The 20019-nt window shown below is 44.5% G+C and overlaps 1 protein-coding gene across 2 annotated transcripts in view; it reads left to right on the top strand.

Annotated features, from left to right (window-relative positions):
• The window catches only part of PRKCE (protein kinase C epsilon), a 499857-nt gene that overhangs the window by 408431 nt on the left and 71407 nt on the right, over positions 1–20019 (top strand). For both annotated transcript variants that reach the window (XM_056114218.1, XM_056114227.1), the window contains exon 11: positions 2993–3147. In XM_056114218.1, coding sequence (XP_055970193.1) covers positions 2993–3147 — 155 coding nt within the window. The remainder of the gene's footprint in view (positions 1–2992; positions 3148–20019) is intronic.

Here is a 20019-nt window from a genome sequence, read left to right as displayed (position 1 = left end):
TGTCCAGAGGTTGGTCTAAGCTTGAAATTTTGGAAGGAGGGTTTCAGTGGGAATGGGTGACCGGGGAATGGTTGGAATGGGAAGCGGTCAGCGAGGCAGCCTTTATGCTTCTGATTACAGAGTTGTACAACAGAAAAAACAGGGCTGACCTTGAGAGGAAAGAGCATGACTAATGGGAGACAAGCTGGACTGGAGGCTTTCTGTGAATACTAGGAAAGTGTGAATGATTCTACAGATTGTGACCAGGGAAAAGGTGGTATAAACTCCGAACAATTCTCAACTCTGAACTTCTTTCCAAAGAGATGTCCATAATAAATTAGTTACCATGTCTTCATTGTTTGGGAGGCAGGGGAGGATTGTTGGTCATTTTTACTCAATCTTAGCAGAAATGATTCTGCTAATTCTGATTTTAAAAACTAGGCTAACATCCTTCGAGAAGCTTCATGATGACTTTGGATCTATGCTAAGAATGTGCTCTGGGGAACTGGATATGTGGCTCAGTGGTAGAGTACAACCACATGACGTGGCATGGCCCTGGGTTTGGTCCTGGGTATTGTGCATGCATGTGTGTGTGTGCATGCGTGTGCGCTGATATATGTGCACACCCATGCACGTACACACCCATTTGCATGCACACACTGAGAGTGTACTCTGACCCTCTGGTCTCTCAAACCTCCCTATTTACTTTTTGTCTCTGACCCTTCCTCCTGGTTATTCTAGCTGACCTGGTCATTTTAACGTTCCTCAAACATTCTCAGTCTGTTCCCAGGTCCTGATATTTGTTGATACCTTTTCATCTTTTCTCAGGACCTGGCTTTATCTAGAATCATGGGACCTCAGCCCCAAGAGTGACTGTTGCATTCTCCTCCTCCTTTCACTCTCTGGGGTCATTCTATTTCCTTGTCACTATTCTGTCCATTTCCCGTCTCTTTCCCTGGATTAGCACTCCCCACAGACACAGATGGCTTATAATTCTTGCCTCTGCCTAGGCCAATATAGATATTTAAGGGTGTAATCAAGAGATTGAAAGTAACCTGTAGTCCATCCTTGTCCCACAATGTTATGGATTACAGCAAGAAAGGGTCCTGAGTACAGTCTTTGGCACTAAAAAATGAATGGCAGGGTGGAGAATGGATGAATGGATGGAAAGATAACAGGGATGTCACCAGTGTGTAGTGGATGGGTGACAAGAAGCCCTAGGTTCTTCTTTGCTTTTGGTGTATGTATGTGTGTGTGTGTGGGGGGGGGAATGGTCACACCTGTTGGTGCTTGGGGATACTCCTGGATCCATGCTTCACATCATTCCTGAGGGTGTCAGTGGACCATGTGGTGTTGGGCATTGAATCTTGGTCTTCCATGTACAAAGCGTGTGCTTCAGCCCATGTAGCTAACTTTCTGGCCCTGTAGGTTCTTGTGTTTGATCAGCAATGAATTCAAGATTACACACATAGATACAAGTTCCCCAATAACAAGGCAAGCAAATGTAGTCAAGCTAACTACACTCCAGAGGGAAGAGATGTCACCACATGGCGAATTCTCTGTTAGCCCAGGACTCTCAGGAGTGGGCAAGTGACCATGTAAACTATTGTCAATCCCAACATGCCTAAACAGTAATGCTTTATTCTGCGACCTTAGGGTGGATGAGTGATCCTGTCACATTGGGGTGGGATTTGGTGGGACTTATGTGGATGATTGAGAGGTTTAGACTTATATAACCAAGTGGTTCTATGTGTTAGACAACTACCCGGAATATAAACAAAAAAATCCAGTAACGGGCAAAACTTCAATACTGATTAGATTGTTTTGAACTGCTAAAGAGGTAGTGAATCGAGGATAGGAGCTGGGCTTGCCTGCACAGGCGTGTGCTCAGGAAGTTTCTCCCAGGAGCATCTCTATCGGTATCCCCATATCTGGACACATCCCCGTCTCCTCCATCTGGCCTCACTCACCTCCTCCCATCCCATCTCAGCATCTGCCTCTAAACTTGAGCTCACCTGGTGACTCTGAACAACAGATATGGGGAAATGAATGAACGAATGAGTAGGGGTCAACCCAGTGAGGTATGGCTGTCAGTTAGCCATTCTGAAAGCAGTAGCCGTAAGGGTGAAATGTTTAGGGAGTATGCTGTAGGACAGCAACCTGGAGGACCAGTGTGTGGGAAAGTGGCTGTGAAGAGAGGGTCTCCTGCCCCAGGCCACTCTGTGAGTTTCCTAAGGCTGCCTTCATGAATCACTGTGTACTTGGAGGCTCAAAACAAGAGAAACATGTTCTCCAGCAGATCTGAGTGTCACCAGGCAGAAATTAAGGTGTCTGCTGTGCTGTGTTCTCACCACAGGAGAGAGAACGAACTTCCTGCTGCCAGCTGCCCGTAGCCCCACATGCTCTGGCTTCTGGCCGTGTCTCTCCCATCTGAGCCTTAGTGGTCACGGCTCCTCTCTCTTCATCTCGCCAATCCCTCTACCTTCCTCTTACATCAGAAAGTATGACTGCCCTTGGGGCACTGCTCACACCATCTCAGCACACTCAACGTCATCATATCAAAAGTCTTTTTTCACTCCCTGAGGAGTGCAAAAACACAATTTAAGAGACTGAGATTGGGAACTTGTTTGGGGGGAGCCAGTATTTACCACACAGAAAAAAGGTAAATGGCCTTCAAAGGCTCAGAGCTCTCTTCTAAAACAGAGTTAAAGGTCAAAATAGAAGCCGAAGACCTCACTTCCTTCCTGTGTATTCTAGGCCTCTCTCTCTAGACTGACCTTAGTGCCCATATAAGTAAGACAAAGAGAATTTGAAATACTCCTCGTGCCCTGATTCATGAGCTATGTATTCACTGGTCTCTCGGGGTGGCCTGCTGCCCGCATTCAGCCGCCTGCTCACCTCCCTCTCCAATTCTCTGTTCCGGCACACAGGGTTCCCAGAGCACTGGCCAGTGCAGGCAGCTGCCCCGAAAGATCTAATAGGCCTTTTCTCCTCTCCTCTCCTCTCCTCTCAGGATCGCCTCTTCTTTGTCATGGAGTATGTAAATGGCGGAGATCTCATGTTCCAGATCCAGCGCTCCAGAAAATTCGATGAGCCTCGTTCCCGATTCTATGCTGCAGAGGTGACGTCAGCTCTCATGTTCCTCCACCAGCACGGAGTCATCTACAGGTAATCACTTCTCTCTTCCTTCCCTTCCTTGGAGCCAGAAAATGAGGACTTTTCCAGACTCTTCCACTGCCTTTGGCCCCTGCCCAAATGGTCTCTTAGCAACCTGCCTGAGATTGGTTGTTTGTTCCAATTTGCTTACAGAGAACTTTTTTGGGGTCTGTTTATCACTGCAAATGTTAATATTTTAATAGCCCCGGGAGATCTGACCCACTGTTTGTGCCAGTTTTGATTGAAAGCCCCAGCATGACATTTTAAAGGCTTGGCGCCGAGCGACCTTGGGGTGACCTTCATTTCTCCCTCTCCCCACCCTTTTCCTTGAACATCAGGGCATTCTCTTTACTTTTCCTTCTGTGCCATGAACTTCCTCCACTTCCCAACCTCTTGCCACTTCCTGAGTTTGTTTGGCTTAGTTGTCTCCAGCAGATAGAATCAGAGGAGTTGCTGAAGGGGTGGGTCTCAGGGTTTATGATCCGGGGAGGAGGGGAAGGGAACTAGACAATATCCAACAGGAAGTGACTCTTTACAGATCATCCAGTCCTTATTATTGTCCTGTCCCCCTTCCAAGAAAACATAGAAGGAACACACACACACACACACTCTCTCTCTCTCTCTCTCTCTCTCTCTCTCTCTCTCTCTCTCTCTCTCTCTCTGATTTTCCAGTAAAGTTGCAGGACTATTTACGCAGGCCCTTCTATGAGGTCAGGAATTCTGGGAGGAGTAAATATTTATAATTAGCAACAAGGACACTAAAGTTCCTTCAGGTTTTTTGCAGTGATTGTCATTTCTTGAATTGTTTTGCTTCCTACTCTTTTTTGGTTTTGTTTTTAAATAGGGTAAAGGAATAGCAACCCAAAACTTGGGCACTCACCAGAACTTTACTGACCCCCCTCCTGGGAGCAATGCCCTGAGTAAATGTGCTTTGAAAGTTCTGGCCACCCCCCCCCCCCCCCCAACCCAGGCTTCCCTTCCTACCGTTATCTCTTAGTTTCCTCTCTCTGTTCAGCGTCAGCCCATGGCTTCCCATGGCCGGCATAACAAACCAAGCTCTTTAGCTGCTCTCCATGGCCCTCCACACTGCAAATCCATATTTGTGCTCCATAGTACACCGCTGCTTGACAAATGGCCATGAAAGTAGCTGCTTCAAACTGTTAAAAAAAAAAAAGAAAAGAAAGAAAAAAACACCATGTTTTTTAACAGCTGCTGGGAGCCAGGAGTTTGGGTATGTTCTACCTGGACCCTCATGAGGCTGAGATCCAGCTGTCAGCAAATGAATTCCCAGCCGAAGTTTGTGATACTTTTTCAAACTCATGCAGTGCTGGTCAGTTTCTCAGCCACTGTCCTCCTCACGGTCCTTGTCTTCAAGGGCACCAGGAGAGATTGTCTTTTTTGTTTGGAGTCTCACTTCAGGGAAGGCCTGACTCTCTTTTACATGACTTGGTTGATTAAATTAAGCTGACCTATGACAATCTCCCTTTTGGCTAATTCTAAATCAAATGATCAGGCGCCTTAATTATGTCTGCAAAATCCCTTTGCCCTGTAATGTCACAGAACTGTGATAGCGGTATCTCCTCTCCTTTCCCATGTTTTGTTGGTCAGCGGCTGGTCACAGGGTAGCCACTGTCCACAAGAGGAGTAGATTATGGGATTCCACCAGAGCATGACTCACCAGGGGTCACGCTGGGTTGTGTCTGCTGAACCTTACTACACCTTTCAGATCGGGCACATTCAGGGTGATCTGGCCATAGACCTCACTGCACCTTTCAATTCTCACTTCCCACTGAGTTTCCTACTAGCTTTGAACCCATCAGTCTTCTTAGTTTTTCTCAAATTTGCCTGTGATTCCAATTTTTCCTGCCCTTATGCCCTCCTCTAGCCCCTACAGTACCACCTGCTTGCACCTGTAACAAATGATTCCTCTGCCACCCTTCAATTGGCACTTGGGAGTGAATTGCAGTCTGAGTCTTTGATCACTGTGCTGGCCACCCTGGCTTGGAGTTAGGGTTGAACACTTTTGGGGATTCTTCACTAACTTTCAAACTCCCTTTAGGATCATTTTATTTTATTTTATTTTAAATTGGCTTATTTATTTTAGTTTTGGGGTCAAGTCCAGCAATGCTCAGGGGTTACTCCTAGCTCAGCAGTCAGGAATCACTCCTAGCAAGCTCAGGGACCCTAGGGGATGCCGAGGATCGAACCCTGGTCAGTTGTGTGCAAGGCAAGTGCCTTACCCATTATACTGTCTCTCCAGCCCCAGGGTTATTTTTCTTAAACCCCACGCTCTTTGCTTATTCTGCCATCTCTTGTGTTGCACATAGTAAAATAGATAACAAATAACCAATTAGTTAAAAATTCAAATCTCTTCCCCTCAAATCTTTTACCAGCTGGCCAGAGTTCAGATATTACGTAGGTAAAACGTTCATTCATACTTCAAGGCAGCATGCAATTGAGTAGGAAAAGGGGCTCCTTTGTGCAGGAGTGTGTGTGTGTGTGTGTGTGTGTGTGTGTGTGTGTGTGTGTGTGTGTACTTCACCAAATTGAATAACCTGTGGGGAGTTGCTCAACTCTGATGATCTCTACTTGGACATAATGTCAATTTGAGCAGGTTTTGGTTCAATCTCTGAACACCACCTTCAACTCTGGATGCCAGTGGCAAGCTGAGGCTGTTAGCTGTGCTTCTTACTGACTAGTTATGAGCAGAGGTCCTTATCCCTTCTCCTTAGACTTCTGGGACCAGTAGACTCAAGGCTTGTCGTGTCACTTACTGATTGATACTCAGAAGTTGTAGGGTGGTCTCCTCCCTTTCATTTACCTGTTCAACTCCCAGGATGCAAGAATCTCATTTGCTCACTAGGCCACTGATGTCTTGCAAAAGGAGATAAGAAGAACCATCTGAAGAGATATGTGGGGCCAGGAATGGGGAAGGGCTGCAGAACTTCTCTGCCTTCTTTAGGCATTCTTCAAGTACCTCCATATCTTCCCGAATCTGGACACTCTGAATTCCACCTCCTTGGCGTTTTGTGGAGAGCTCATTACTTAGACATTAATTTACAGGTCACTATTGGTTGAACTCATAGTCCAGACCCTCTTCCTTTCTGAAATTTGCAGATATGGTAGAAGGACCAGAAGTTCCAACCCCATAATCACATGGGTGGTCCTGCAGGTAACAGAGGCCATCCTTAGATGCTTCCAAGAATTACCTGGTAACACATTGATATCAGTCTCAACATTTAGGAAATTCCAAAGGTCAAGGGAAGTTTGAGCCAGCAATTGTGGATGAGGATCAAATATGTATAAGAAGTTTATTTTCATCTTTGGATTGACCAAATACTATTTCTTATAAGTCACAGTATTACTAGTGCCACTAGACTCAGCAGACTCAGCAGGCCCTCCCGTTGATCATCGATTTGCTCGAGCAGGCCCAGTAACGTCTCCATTGGAGACTTTGTTGTTACTGTGTCTGGCATATCGAATACTCTCGGTAGCTTGCCGGGCTCTCCGAAGTGCCACTAAGTCATAGTATTACTAGTGCCACAGTATTTCTAGGTCACAGGGACTGTCACCCCGTGAGATCTCACCCCCAAACCATTCCTATTAATGTGGTTATAATCAGCACCCAGGTCTTATCACAGTAATTCAGAAACTCACTTGAATAATTTTCCAAGGCTAAATATGGTAGCTGGAAGACTTCTGAGGGCTTCCATTTTACAACCTCTGGCCCCAGAGCTCCAACGGTGGCATCCCCTCTCTAACTCTCCCCCATACTGGGTCTCAAGGTCTTCTCCCTTCCCCCTTGCTGGTGAACCATAATTTAACATATTTGGTCGTATTCTCCATGACTCCCAGTTCCTAGTGAGCCATCCCCATCATTGCCAAGGAGGCTGTGTGGCCTGTGTACCTGCTGTGTGTTCCTGATGCCTGAAGTGGGCTGTGGAGAGCTGTCCTCGCTCTTTCCTCCTGGGTGTCTGCTTAGGAAGTGCTTGGTAAAGGCTTTCCTTATTATGATAGCTATTATAAAAACTCCATGGGCCGTGTATGTAGCTCAGTGATAGCACACAGACCTTACATGTATGAGGCCCAGGGTTCAATACCCAGCACGAAACCACCCAAAACAAAACCCCAAAACTTGATTAATAAAAAAGGCAAGTAAAACTTAGTCATGAACAAACATTTAGTTAAAACTTCAGTATTTCCTATCAACCCCTTGTTCTCTCTCTCTCTCTCTCTCTCTCTCTCTCTCTCTCTCTCTCTCTCTCTCTCTCTCCCTCTCTCAGAAAATCAAATGTTTATTTAAAAAAAAGGGTGGGAAAGGGATTTGGGGCTATTTTCCTCTCCATAACTGGACACATACTGAAGTCTCATGGTGCCCAAGGTAGGTCACCTGGCATACTTATTTATCGTTGTGGCTGGAGCAATAGCACAGCGGGTAGGGCATTTGCCTTGCAAGTGGCAAATATGGCCGACCCGAGTTCGATTCCTCCACCCCTCTCGGAGAACCCGGCAAGCTACCGAGAGTATCTCGCCTGCACGGCAAAGCCTAGCAAGCTACTCGTGACATATTCGATATGCCAAACACAGTAACAAGTGTCACAATGGAGACGTTACTGACAAATCGATGAACATCGGGAGGACAGTGACAGTGACAGATATAAGTTATAGTTACGGATTCATGATAACCGAAAGGCAAACATATGTACTTAGATTGGTAATGAGATCCTGCTTGGATTCTTGAAATCAGTCCTACCCTTGGCACATAAGGCATTTCCTGATCTGTTGAAGTTTTCTCATTCAAGCCTTATTCCAGGGGATTAGGCACTTGCCTTGCCTCCCATGAACCCTGGTTCAAATCCCCAGCACCACACATTTCCCCCAATACTGCCAGGGATCACTCATGAGAACAGAGCCAGGATAACCCCTTAGCACCTTCAGATACAGCCGAAACCACCTTCAAATTAAAAGTAAATAACAAATAGTTGAAACAACTCTATTAGACTCGGGGTTTTATCTCTCATTACATTTTAAATTTGCGGAGATGAGTGATCTTTTCCTTTTTCCTCCCTGTCCTCTAGAATGTGGCCCTCAGAAAATTCCAAGAGGGCCAGGGGAAACAGTGCAAAGGACTGGAACATGTGCTTTGCATTTGGGGGAGGCTCTGTTCTGCCCTCCAGTACTTCGTGATCCTCCGAGTGCTACTGAGAACGACCCCTGAATGCAGAGTTGAGCACCCCGTGAGCATCAGCCTCAAAACAGAGTGAAAAAGAAAATTTCCAAGAGTTTTCTTTATGGCTATTGACATAGGATTGTCTGCATCAGTGGAAGTACAAGGGAGCACAGACAAGGGCCATAAGTAATCCCAAATCTCATCTTGGTCTTTGTTCTGTCGAGGCCTTTTTCCCATCAAAGCATTGTTCTCAACAATCAGAATCCTCGCATGGAACTTGGAAACCAAAATTGGGCAGTAATTCACCCAAGTCTGCCTAGTGTGATAGGTTAAAAAGAACACCACAGGTTAAATATTATTGTGATAAAATGTATACATACAGGTTAAAAGTCAACCTCTTCAACAAGGTGTATTTTTTTTTTAAAGTTTTCAATCCCTTCTTCCCCTACTTTCTCTTCCATACAGACAGCCACTTTGATCCTTTTAACTGTATGCATGATACCTTTGGTATGAGCCTAGTCATTTCTTTTTTATTTTAATTTTTTTGGTTTCTGGGCCACACCCAGAGATGCTCAGGGGTTATTCCTAGCTCTGCACTAAGGAGTCACTCCTGGCAGGCTCAGGGAACCAGATAGGATGCCTGGAATCAAAACTGAGTCAGCTGCATACAAGGCAAACACCTTACCTTCTGTACTGTTTCTCTGGCCCCTGAACCTAGTTATCTCTGTATACCATGTTTGTACTTGTGTGTGTGTGTGCGTGTGCATATGCACAGAAATGTTCCCAGTATTGCCCAGGGGACCGTCTATGTGCTGGGGATGGAACCAGGATTGTCAACATACAAAACAAGTGCCGTAAGTGCTGCACTACCCCTGTGGTTCCATTGTTACTTTTTAAAGATGTTGTTTTAGGCATTATCTCATGACGTTCTAGTATGGAAATAAGAATTTAGTCTATACACACTCACATGCACCCACTCCATTCACCTCACACCACCACTTCACACACCCTTCTAACACTCATCCCCATTTTCTCAGCAGTCTGCTGTCATTTTGGTTCAGTACATATACATTACTCTGACTGTGACGTACTATTTGGAACTAAGCCATGTGGTAAGCTATAATTACTTTTCCTTTCTTCTACATTTCCTTTGTTTGTTTTGCCTGGAGCTCATAATCATGTCTTTGGCTTTTTTCATGTACTTGTTATGAGTTAAATACGGAGACTGTCTACATATCGTCCATATCTCCCTTCAGAATTTCTAGCTGCAGTAGTGAACTGCTCCTTTCATATTCTTGAATGAATTTCTCCCAAAGTCTAAACAGATGTGCTCTGAACCATTGTTTTCTGCCTGCCTTGCAGCTGTCATTGGGTTCTCCTTTCACTCTGGGCTTAGCACTTTCTCTTCTTTCTACTTTTTTGTCAGCCCTCCTGTGTTTTATAACATATACCTTCTCTTTGTGGAATTGCCCCTCAATTTGATGAAAGAACTCATCAGTTTCCTAGAAAAGAACGTGAGAAATGCATTTTTAAGACAGATGGTGTCTAAAATTGCCTTTATTTCCCCCTCAAATTTGATAAAGTGTTTGGCTGGGTATAAAATTCTAGGCTGAATATTATTGCACTTAAAATTTTGAAGTATTTTCCCATCATTTTCTAACTCCCAGTGTTCATAATCAGAATTCTGAGTCCATTTGATTCTTGATTCATGATATGGACAACTTTGTTTCTTTAAGGCATGTGAAAATTGCCAAGCCATTATTCTAATATCCCTTACTGGTGTGGGCATTGTATATTGTAATCTCTTGCACTGGGTCTTGAGTAAAGGTAAAGGTAAAGGCCCTCCCGTTGTTCATCGATTTGCTCGAGCGGGCCCAGTAACGTCTCCATTGGAGATTTTGTTGTTACTGTGTTTGGCATATCGAATACATCACGGGTGGCTTGCCAGGCCCTGCCATGCGGGCGAGATACTCTCGGTAGCTTGCCGGGCTCTCTGAGAGGGGCGGAGGAATCGAACTCGGGTCGGCCATGTTGGCTGCGTGCAAGGCAAACGCCCTACCACTGTGCTATCACTCCAGCCCGGGTCTTGAGTAAGATTTTTCAATTTAGAATTTTTTAATTTCAATTTCAATTTTTTTCAGTTTTTCCTGCAGTTCTAGATAGCATCTTATTTATTTCTTTATTAATTTCTTCTCTATTTTCTCTTTCTGAAACTACTACTTGGATGTTAGACTGTCAAGTATAAGTTCTAGTTAGTAGAACTAATTAGTAGATTAACACTTGCTTGGAGAACTTCTATGAATTTTTTTTTGCATTTTTCACTTGAAAAATCTCAGATTGCCTTAGGAAAACATTCTTCCCAGTGTCTGCTTGAAGATAGAAAAGGCAGAGTGCCCAGTTCCCAAAATACATTTGTCCACTTAATTCCACTGCTTTTAATGAGTCCCCCAGTATGTGCCCTCCATTCTACTTTGCTCTGGCTTTACCCGTATTTATTTCTCTATACTAGAGAATAAAGTTATGGAGAAGGGGTGGTAAGAGGCAGGACTATGCAGAGTAAAGAAGACAATCTGAGTTCATAATTGCTTTTTAACCATACTTTTTGTATCTCTCCTCATTACCCTCATCAAATGACAGGATTATTTGTTATTGAAAATTCCTGAGTTTGAGTGAGGTAGAGTCCAGGAAATTCTGTAGTGTAAGTTTTATTCTTCTTCTTTTTTTTTTTTTTTTTTTTTGCTTTTTGGGTCACACCCGGCGATGCACGGGGGTTAACTCCTGGCTTTGCACTCAGGAATTACTCCTGATGGTGCTCAGGGTACCATATAGGATGCTGGGAATTGAACCCGGGTTGGCTGTGTGCAAGGCAAACGCCCTACCTGCTGTGCTATCACTCCAGCCCCCAGTTTTATTTTTGACCTTCCTCCAACCTACTAAATCAGTTATCACTCAACTCTTTACTTTTCCAAAATTGTGTTGCTTTTTCTTTTGTTCTCCCCATCTTGGTGTACTTTGACTTTTGTGTGTAATTTTGGGAAGTAAAGAGAAACAATTGTATTCAATCTACCTTACTTCATTGAGAAGTTAGGAGCTTTAATGGGAGTAGGAATGGCATGACAATGTTGGCAGCAACAAAAACAATAGCAAAAGAAAGAAAGAAAGAAAGAAAGAAAGAAAGAAAGAAAGAAAGAAAGAAAGAGAAACCTTTTACCGTTTGCTAATGGTTTCATCAACTTTTGTTAATATTTTAATGAAACTGTTTAACCTTTGTTACTAGCCAGACGCTCTTTCGAACACTTTGCACATATCAACTCATTAATCATTCGCCTGACCTTATGCAGCAGATGCCTATAATCTATGGGGTTTGTGCTGGTTCAGAAAACATTACACTCCCACCGTGTTTCAGCCCCTGCTCCACTCTCAGGTCTCTGGTGCTGTTGCTGTGAGTTGCATGCTGGTGTAGGAAGCAAAATTGCATGTCAGAGACCATGCAATGCCATGTTTGGAGTCAGAAGACTGGACAACTGACTCACATTAGCTGCGTTTTTCTGGGAAGGAAAGTCTGTTTGAAATGTAGTTGCCTCACTGTACCATGGGAATTAAAAAGCCAAGCTCCCAAGAGTGCTTGGAAGAATTACATGAGAAACCATTTGCAGAAATGCTGAGCACAATTCTTGGTACCCAGAGGCTCTATAAATATGAACTGAATACATTGGGACCTGCGGAGAGTTAGAGTGTCAGTTGTAAGTTGAGTTATGTCTCCTCTAAATTTGTATGTTGGAGTCTGAATCCCAAATCCCCAGGATGCAGCCATGTTTGGAGACTGGGCTTTAGTAGGAAATCAAAGGAAGCTCGGGTCAGAGGAGTGACCCCTAATCTAACATGGGCAATGCCTTTGTAAGAAGAGGAGGTGAGGAGCTGGAGTGATAGCACAGCGGGTAAGGCATTTGCCTTGCACGTGGCCGACCTGGGTTCGATTCCTAGAATCCCATATGGTCCCCTGAGCACTGCCAGGTGTAATTCCTGAGTGCATGAGCCAGGAGTAACCCCTGTGCATCACCAGGTGTGACCCAAAAAGAAAAAAAAAAGAAATGGAAATGAGAGAAGATTCAGCAATGCATGGAGGGCAGCCATACAGACACTGGGAGAAAACTTACTTGCAAACCATGAAGAGGCCTCAAGAAATGCCAATTGCCTTAGCATCTTGATCTTTAACTTCCAACTTTTAGAATTGTGAGACAATTTACTTGGATTCTCTGTTCCCCTGTCTCCCTTTAGGGAAGCCTAGTCACCTCAGTTCTCATCCCAGGTTTGACCCTTACTCTCCATGTGACCTGAAACAAAGGATCCATGTCATTTATCTGAGCTGTTTCCTCACCTGTAAAAGGCAGCCAGCAACAATTATGAAACAAAATAAGGTGGCCAAACTTGCACCCTTGGTATTCACTGGAGAAGTTAAATAAATCAGTGAACCCAGAAAGGCTTTTGGTCAGTTGTTTGGGGCCCCGGTGGAGTCTGAAGGAGAGCAAACATGCCACCCATGACAGTGGCCCAGTGAGGACATTGTTGGAGTGGGGTTCTGATACTATGCTCCAGGGGCAGAGGGAGTGGTGGGGAGATGGTGCAGCAGGTGAGGTGCTTGCCTTACATATAGCCAACTCCAGTTAAATCTCTAGCACCCCCTATGGTGCCCCAAGCACTACCAGGAATGATCTTGGAGCACAGAGCCAGGAGTCGGTCCTCAACACAGCCAGGTATGACTCAAAAACTAAAACAAAATAAAGGACCTGCTTTGGTCACGGTCCAGATTTCATAGCTGGGCAAGAAGGAGCCTCTTCCTGGCAATATTCCATTACTGTGAGCTCTCAAGGATCCTAGGAAGGGACTAAGAAGCATTGACCAATGTGCATGACAATAACGAACAGGCTGGAGGAGCTGACAGATGCATTTGCATTGGAAAGGAAAGTTGCAGTACAGGCTGTGGGTGCCTCATCCTCCCTTGCTGGCTCCCTTTGCAGCCAGTTATTCTCAGAAGCTCCCTTCCCCACTTCCCCCACACCTCCTAGGTCCTCTGCTGCCCGCTTCTGCCAACAAGCTGGCTTTTAGAAATCCTTCTGACTGCCATGTTGGGCCATGGAAGGACTTCTCCCCCTCTGACAAATGTTGAATATTGCCCCCCAGACACAGGGTTTGGTGATGGAAGGTGAGGTCATCTTTTTTGATCTTCTTCCTTTATCTTTATCTTTACTCTCTCTTTGGAATCTTGCCTGACTCCGAGTTCTGGGTCCTGCAATAGATGGAGCCCCTGAACCTGCATGGGGATTCAGTCTTATAAATCTGCCATTCCACTTTCTCCACCCCCTCAGCACTTTTTTTTCTTTTGGGGTAACAACTGGCGATGCAAAGGGGTTAGTCCTGGCTCTGTGACACTGTAGCACTGTCCTCCCATTGTTCATCAATTTGTTTGAACAGGCACTAGTAACATCTCCATTGTAAGACTTGTTAACTGTTTTTGGCATATCGAATACGCCACGGGGAGCTTGCCAGGCTCTGCCATGCAGGCGGGATACTCTCAGTAGCTTGCCAGGCTCTCTGAGAGGGACGGAGGAATCGAACTCGGGTCGGCCATGTGCAAGGTAAACACCCTACCTGGTGTGTTATCACTCCACTCCTGGCTCTGCACTCAAAAATTACTCCTGGCGGTGTTCAGGGGACCATATGGGATGCTGGGAATCAAACCCAGGTTGGCGCATGCAAGGCAAACGTCCTACCCACTGTGCTATTGCTCCAGCCTCATCCACCCCCTCATCCTTGCCCGCATTGGCTGCCTCTTCTCAGTCACACCCTGGCCTCCTTCCTGCATTGTCACCTGCTGAGAGTGGAGAAGCCCTCTGCAGAGGACCGGAGAAGAGGCGAGCAGAGAGAGCCAACACAGAGCCGGGTGGGAGGAGAGCCAAGTTTACATTCCTCTGAGGAAGCCAGTTACTGTAGAGCAGATCCCAAGTAGGACCCCGACTGCCATTGCCATGGACAGTTCATTCCAAACAGGAAGTTTGGAATTAAGAAATTCCTGAGCAAAAAAAAAAAAAGAAAGAAAGAAAGAAAGAAAAGAAATTCCTGAGTAAATTTGTTTGAGTGCTTCAGTGGGTAGTGTGTGTTCAAAGGAAAAATCAGATGATCGGGGAGCATGTCCTGTGAGGCCTTGTGTAGCCCAGTGGAGTAGTTGAGACACCTGAGCTCAACCTTCCAGTGCTCATTGAGTCACACATTAGACAAGTAATGGCTCTAGTGCTCAGTTTCTTGAGAGGGGTATTACGTCCATTGGAGATAAGGTGAGAATACAATGAGTCACTCCTGGTGATGTAATTCAGACTTGTCTGTTATAGTAAGGCGTCACTGAGTGTCAGCTGCCACACAGATTTCTTCATTATTCTGTTTCATGAGGAGTGAGTGGATAGTGGACAAGAGTCACTTAGTCCATCTTGAAAATCTCACTGTGAGTTTATCCTGTCAGTTGGCACAACAACACGGGCATCTAGTTAGTCAGTCTCTTCCCCCCCCAAAAAAAAACCGTGGTTTGGGGAGTCACCTCTGCCTGTTGAGAGGGAAGTCTGTCAGTGTACCTCAGCTTTTATGAGCACTCTGGTTGCCATAGGAAGTTGAAGTCTTGGAACTCCTAATACCGCAGTGTATTCCAGGGCAGAGCCTGAATTCCCCCAGGTTTAGTCATATGACTTTGTTGCTTCAATGCCTTTGGTTAATGATTATACCACTGATTGTTTTAGCGAACAATGGGTGGCTTTACTTCATGGTAAACAGTCTGTGTGAACCTCTGAGTTGAACGGTTGGTCTCTGTGGTCCTTGGCTGACTCCAAATGACTCAGATTTGGGGCTGGTCATTCACGTGGGTGACAGACAAGACATGCTGGTTGTTGTCATCTTCATGTTCCTGGTGTCTAGATCTCTCCCAGCTCCTCCAAACTCAGGAAGTCAGTGATGATTCTGGTACCTGAGGATCACTTTCAGACCATCCCATCTCTTACCCAAGAGGATTCACTCAGGAGCCCCATCTGGTTCTGTGCACAGGTTTCCACCTATACCTTAGCCCCTAATCTTTGAAATCCTTGTTGAACCTAACATGTGTCATCACTGTTGGTGCCAAAACTTTGTATAGCCTGACCCAGATCCTAAACTGTCATGGGTCACATAAGGCTGTGCTCTCGATCCCTCGTCCCTTTGCTTGGAAGATCAGACCTTTCCCTGAAGTCTCCAGACTATAAAAACACAAGTGACTTTTGGTTTCTTTTTCATCCTGTCTCAGTTCCCATTCATCTCCCCCTGACTTCAGGAGCTAAGTGTGTCCTTTCTTCCATCTCTTAACATCACTCACTTGCCTATTCTATATTAATATTTCTCACATTTAACTCTACCTATTTCTTGCTTGAATGATCCTGAGAACTTCTGCAGGTTATGCTTTGACCCAAACCATATGCATTTGGTTAGCAGAGCAACCTATTTATAGGGATGGAGAAAATATCTTTGAGAAGGGGGGGGAGTTTTCCAAACATAGTCATCAAACATAGTCATCAAGATGAACTTTCAAGTGGAATTCTTGCTGGATCAACGTTCCCTGGTCTGTCTTTTCTTGCTGCCCCATTCCACAGATATTTTTATTCTTCACCACGGTTGATGGAGAGCTCTGATTTGAACTCAGTGCTGGTAACTCTGAGTCCATACTCTTATTTCGTTGTCAGCTGAGTGGTAAGAAGGTACTTAATTCTCCTTTCTAGATACCCATGAAACATGAGGGCTGGGCTAGAATAACTATGTGATTTTAAGATTGTTGGACTAGGAATGTTTGCAACAGATTCTGAAAATACTACTTTAAATATGATGTTTCCAAGTAACCTTGGAGAGCAAGAGTCCCCACTTCCCATTGGAAGGAGTTAGGGCTTCTGGACCACTGTTCCCACAATGCCTTATAACTTGAGAGTATACATGGCAGGTTGAACCCTTGTTGTACTCACTGAGCATCAAATCACAGTGGGTAACCCTCTCTCAGGTATTAGCACTCTTTCCTCTTAGGGTGAATGGTTTTTCAGGCTCTGGTGTTAGCAAGCTAAAGTGTTTGTTTTTTATGGAGAGCAGAGCACTCTGTGAACAAGATGTCCCAGCTGAGAAGCCAGGCTGCCTGCTCAGAATGTCATGGACCTATTGGGATTGAGAATCTCATATCCCAGGTCAATTAGTCCTTCTCAAAAGTGGGATATCTTTCAGATGCAAGCACTTCCCTTGTTGGAAATGTACAGATACACATGCATTCAACTAAGCAGAGTTCTGTTTGGTTTGAACCCTTTTCTCAAAGAACAAGCAAGAAAATGCCTCTTATGTCGGGAGCACTGTCTATATGCACACAATTCACTAGCCTGATCCTCAAGGACTGTGAAGCCTTCTTGGAGTATCAGATGCAATGCCATAGGAAGGGAAGGAAGTACAATCTCTCTCTTCCTGGGGTTTCAGTTTGGGTGGTTCCAGCATACAATAAAACAAGCAAAATAATAAAAATTCTTAAGGCTAGGGATAGGAAAATGATGGAATACCACCTCATAAAGTTATCTTAGTCTGGAGAAAATCAAGAAGGGCTTTTGGTGATGGAGAGATAGTATAGCGGGTAGGAGCATGCTTACCTATATATAGCTGACCTGGATTCAATCCCTGGCATTCCATATGGTCTCCTAAGCACCACCAGGAGTAGTAATTTCTGAGTGCAGAACCAGGAGTAACCCCTAAGATCCACTGGGTATGATCCACACAACAACAACAACAACAACAAAAAACACAGAAGGAAAGGAAAGGAAAGGAAAGGAAAGGAAGGAAGGAAGGAAGGAAGGAAGGAAGGAAGGAAGGAAGGAAGGAAGAGAAAGAGAGAGAAAGAAAGAAAGAAAGAAAGAAAGAAAGAAAGAAGAGAAAATCAAGAAAGGCTTTAATTAATACAGAAAATAATGGGGAGCCAACCAGTGTTCAGGGGCTTAGTGCTAACACAGTGCTCAGGTATTCCCTACGATGGTCAGGGAGCATGCAGTTCTAAAGCTCAACTTGCAGCATGCAGAACTCAACCCCCTGAGCTATCGCCTTGACTCCAAGGAAGGCTTTCTTGGGAAGGTGGCCTTAAAAAAGAGTGTGCCCAAGGATGGGAACAGAGAGTGTGGCTAGGTGACAGAGGCGCTGGCTAATGGAACTGAGTGTCTAAAGTATTCCTGCCATCTGGAACCCAGCACAAAGCAGCAAGGCTTGAGGTGAGAGCAGGAAGCCCATGCTGAGAGGGCAGACAATCACTCTCCAATGCAATGTCAGAGCGCATTACACAAACTACATTCTATTGTGCTGTATGTGGGAACAGTGGAGAGGAACTTAACATTTCAGAGGTAAAAGAAAATTCGGTGGCCAGCTACTCCAACTCCAACTCTGAGAGGTGAAGGAACTGAAACTCCGAGGAGGCGGTGTGACTTGCCTAAGAGGGTCTGTCTCCCGGTGACACAGGCAGAACATTGAGTTTGAATTCTGCTGTTTGTTGATAGTATGTGCTGATAAAGTGACTCTGGAAGACCAAACAAAAGAACATCAATGGCAGTGCTGATTTCTGTGATGTAAATACTGCGTGGCATTGCAAGCTACCCTGGTTTCACAGTCGGCTCCCAAACTTTGAAAAACTCACCAGTATATGTAAGCTAGAAGCAGTTAGAACACACCAATAGGAAAACGGTAAGTATCTGGTTCCAACTCGTGGGTCAGTAGCGTTTGGTGAGTAGTTTGAAGTCAGCCTCAGAGGCCATATTTACATCATGGAAATGGGTGAATACTTACAATAAAGGTTTGTGCTCCTGGAGAGTGGTTGTCGAAACAATAGCCTATTCATCCCTGTAAAATGAATCTCCAGATTAAGTTGACTGGTGCTGTTCAGGTCCACTGTATTGCCATTAATTTTCTACTTCTTTGATCTCTGACTTGGTCACATTAGTTCATTTCTCTGTTCAGTTCAGTTGTTTTTCCCTAGCAGCCTCCTTGAAATATAATTCACTTAGCGTATAACTACCCATGGAAAATGTACAAATCAGTATTTCTTGGTATATTCTTGCCATTGTGGCACCATCACCAGAAACAATGATATGTTTTATCATCCCTGCAAAAACTTCTATTTCTCGTAACCATCCTCCTCTAATCCTTTGCTACCATCCTTGCTACCAGTTCTACAAAGCCACATATCCACTTTCTTTCTCTATAGACTTATCTACTCTGGTCGTTTGATGTGAAAGGAACTTGCAGTGTGTAGTTTGTGATTGAGGGCTGCCCCTTTCCACATTTTCACAGTCCATAAGTACTCTCACCTGTGTCTATGCTAGTGCATAATTTGATATGACTGGCTAAAGTTTGTTGTATATTTTATTTATTCATCGATTGATAGACACTTGGATTGTTCATTTATGACTACAAATATGACTGTACACATAGTTTTCTTTGGGGAATATGCTTAACAGTTCTCAGGGTTATTTCTGACTTGGTGTTCAGAGTCACACAAGATAGTATTGGGGGGACCATGTGGTGCTGGGATTCAAATCTGGGGGTCCTACATGTAAAACCTTTGTTCCAGTCCTTTGCACTGTCTCCCCCTCTCCTGAATAGGCCTCAGTTGCATAGTTAGGGTTATATTTTCTCGACTTAAATAGTATCTGTGCTTAACTTTTTACAGAGGCAACAAACCATTTTCTAAAGTGACTGCATGATTTTACATTACTGTCAGTAACTTCTGAAGGTTCTGGTTTCTCCAGGGTCCCACCAGCACTTGCTACAGCCTTTTTGTTTATAAATATCCAAGCAAAATGTGAATGTGATGGTGTTTCACTGAGATTCTAAGTACCATCCATTTTTTTACTTCTTTATCTTTTGACACTATTAAATACAAATTTAGGAGAATAAAGTCATATTGACTTTATATTTTGGGCAGTGAGCCATTTTTGAGCTGGCAATTTACCCTGTGAAATCCTCTTTTTCTGACATATAGGTGCTCCTGCTTGATTTTGCTTAGTGCCAACATATTTTTCCCTCTATCTTTTTTCTTCTATCTGAATATTTTTTTATTTTTATTTTTGGGCCGCTTCTGGTAGTGATCAAGACTTACTGGCTCTGTGCTAAGAGATCATCCCTAGTGGGTCTCAGGGTCCATAATCGATGCTGAGAATTGATCCTGTTGGGCTGAGTGCAAAGCAAGAACTCTACTGCTGCACTATCATTCAGCTCCTTTCTATCTGAATGTTTTTGATTGTTTTTTTATTTATGTTTTTGAACCATTTCCGGTGGTTCTCTTATTCCTGGCTCTATGCTCAGACATACAGGGCTTACGGGGACCATATGCACTGCTGGAGATTGAACCAGGACCTGTCACCTGTGAGGCAAACACCTTACCTGCTGTTCCATCTCTCCAGCCCTCTAAATATTATTAAAAGTGTGTTCCAGGACTGGAACGATAGCACAGCAGGTAGGGTGTTTGCCTTGCACGTGACCAACCCGGGTTCGATTCCCAGCATCCCATATGGCCGTATGGTCCCCCGAGCACCGCCAGGAGTAATTCCTGAGTGCAGAGCAGGAGTAAACCCTGTGCATCACCAGGTGTGACCCAAAAAGCAAAAAAAAAAAAGTGCATTCCTAATACACAGCCT

Source organism: Sorex fumeus, unplaced genomic scaffold (assembly GCF_029834395.1).
Source record: "Sorex fumeus unplaced genomic scaffold, SorFum_2.1 ptg000003l, whole genome shotgun sequence".
In the NCBI taxonomy this organism is placed as follows: Eukaryota; Metazoa; Chordata; class Mammalia; order Eulipotyphla; family Soricidae; genus Sorex; species Sorex fumeus.
The sequence above is the reverse complement of the archived record's forward strand: the minus strand, read 5'-3'. Positions and strand labels throughout refer to the sequence as shown.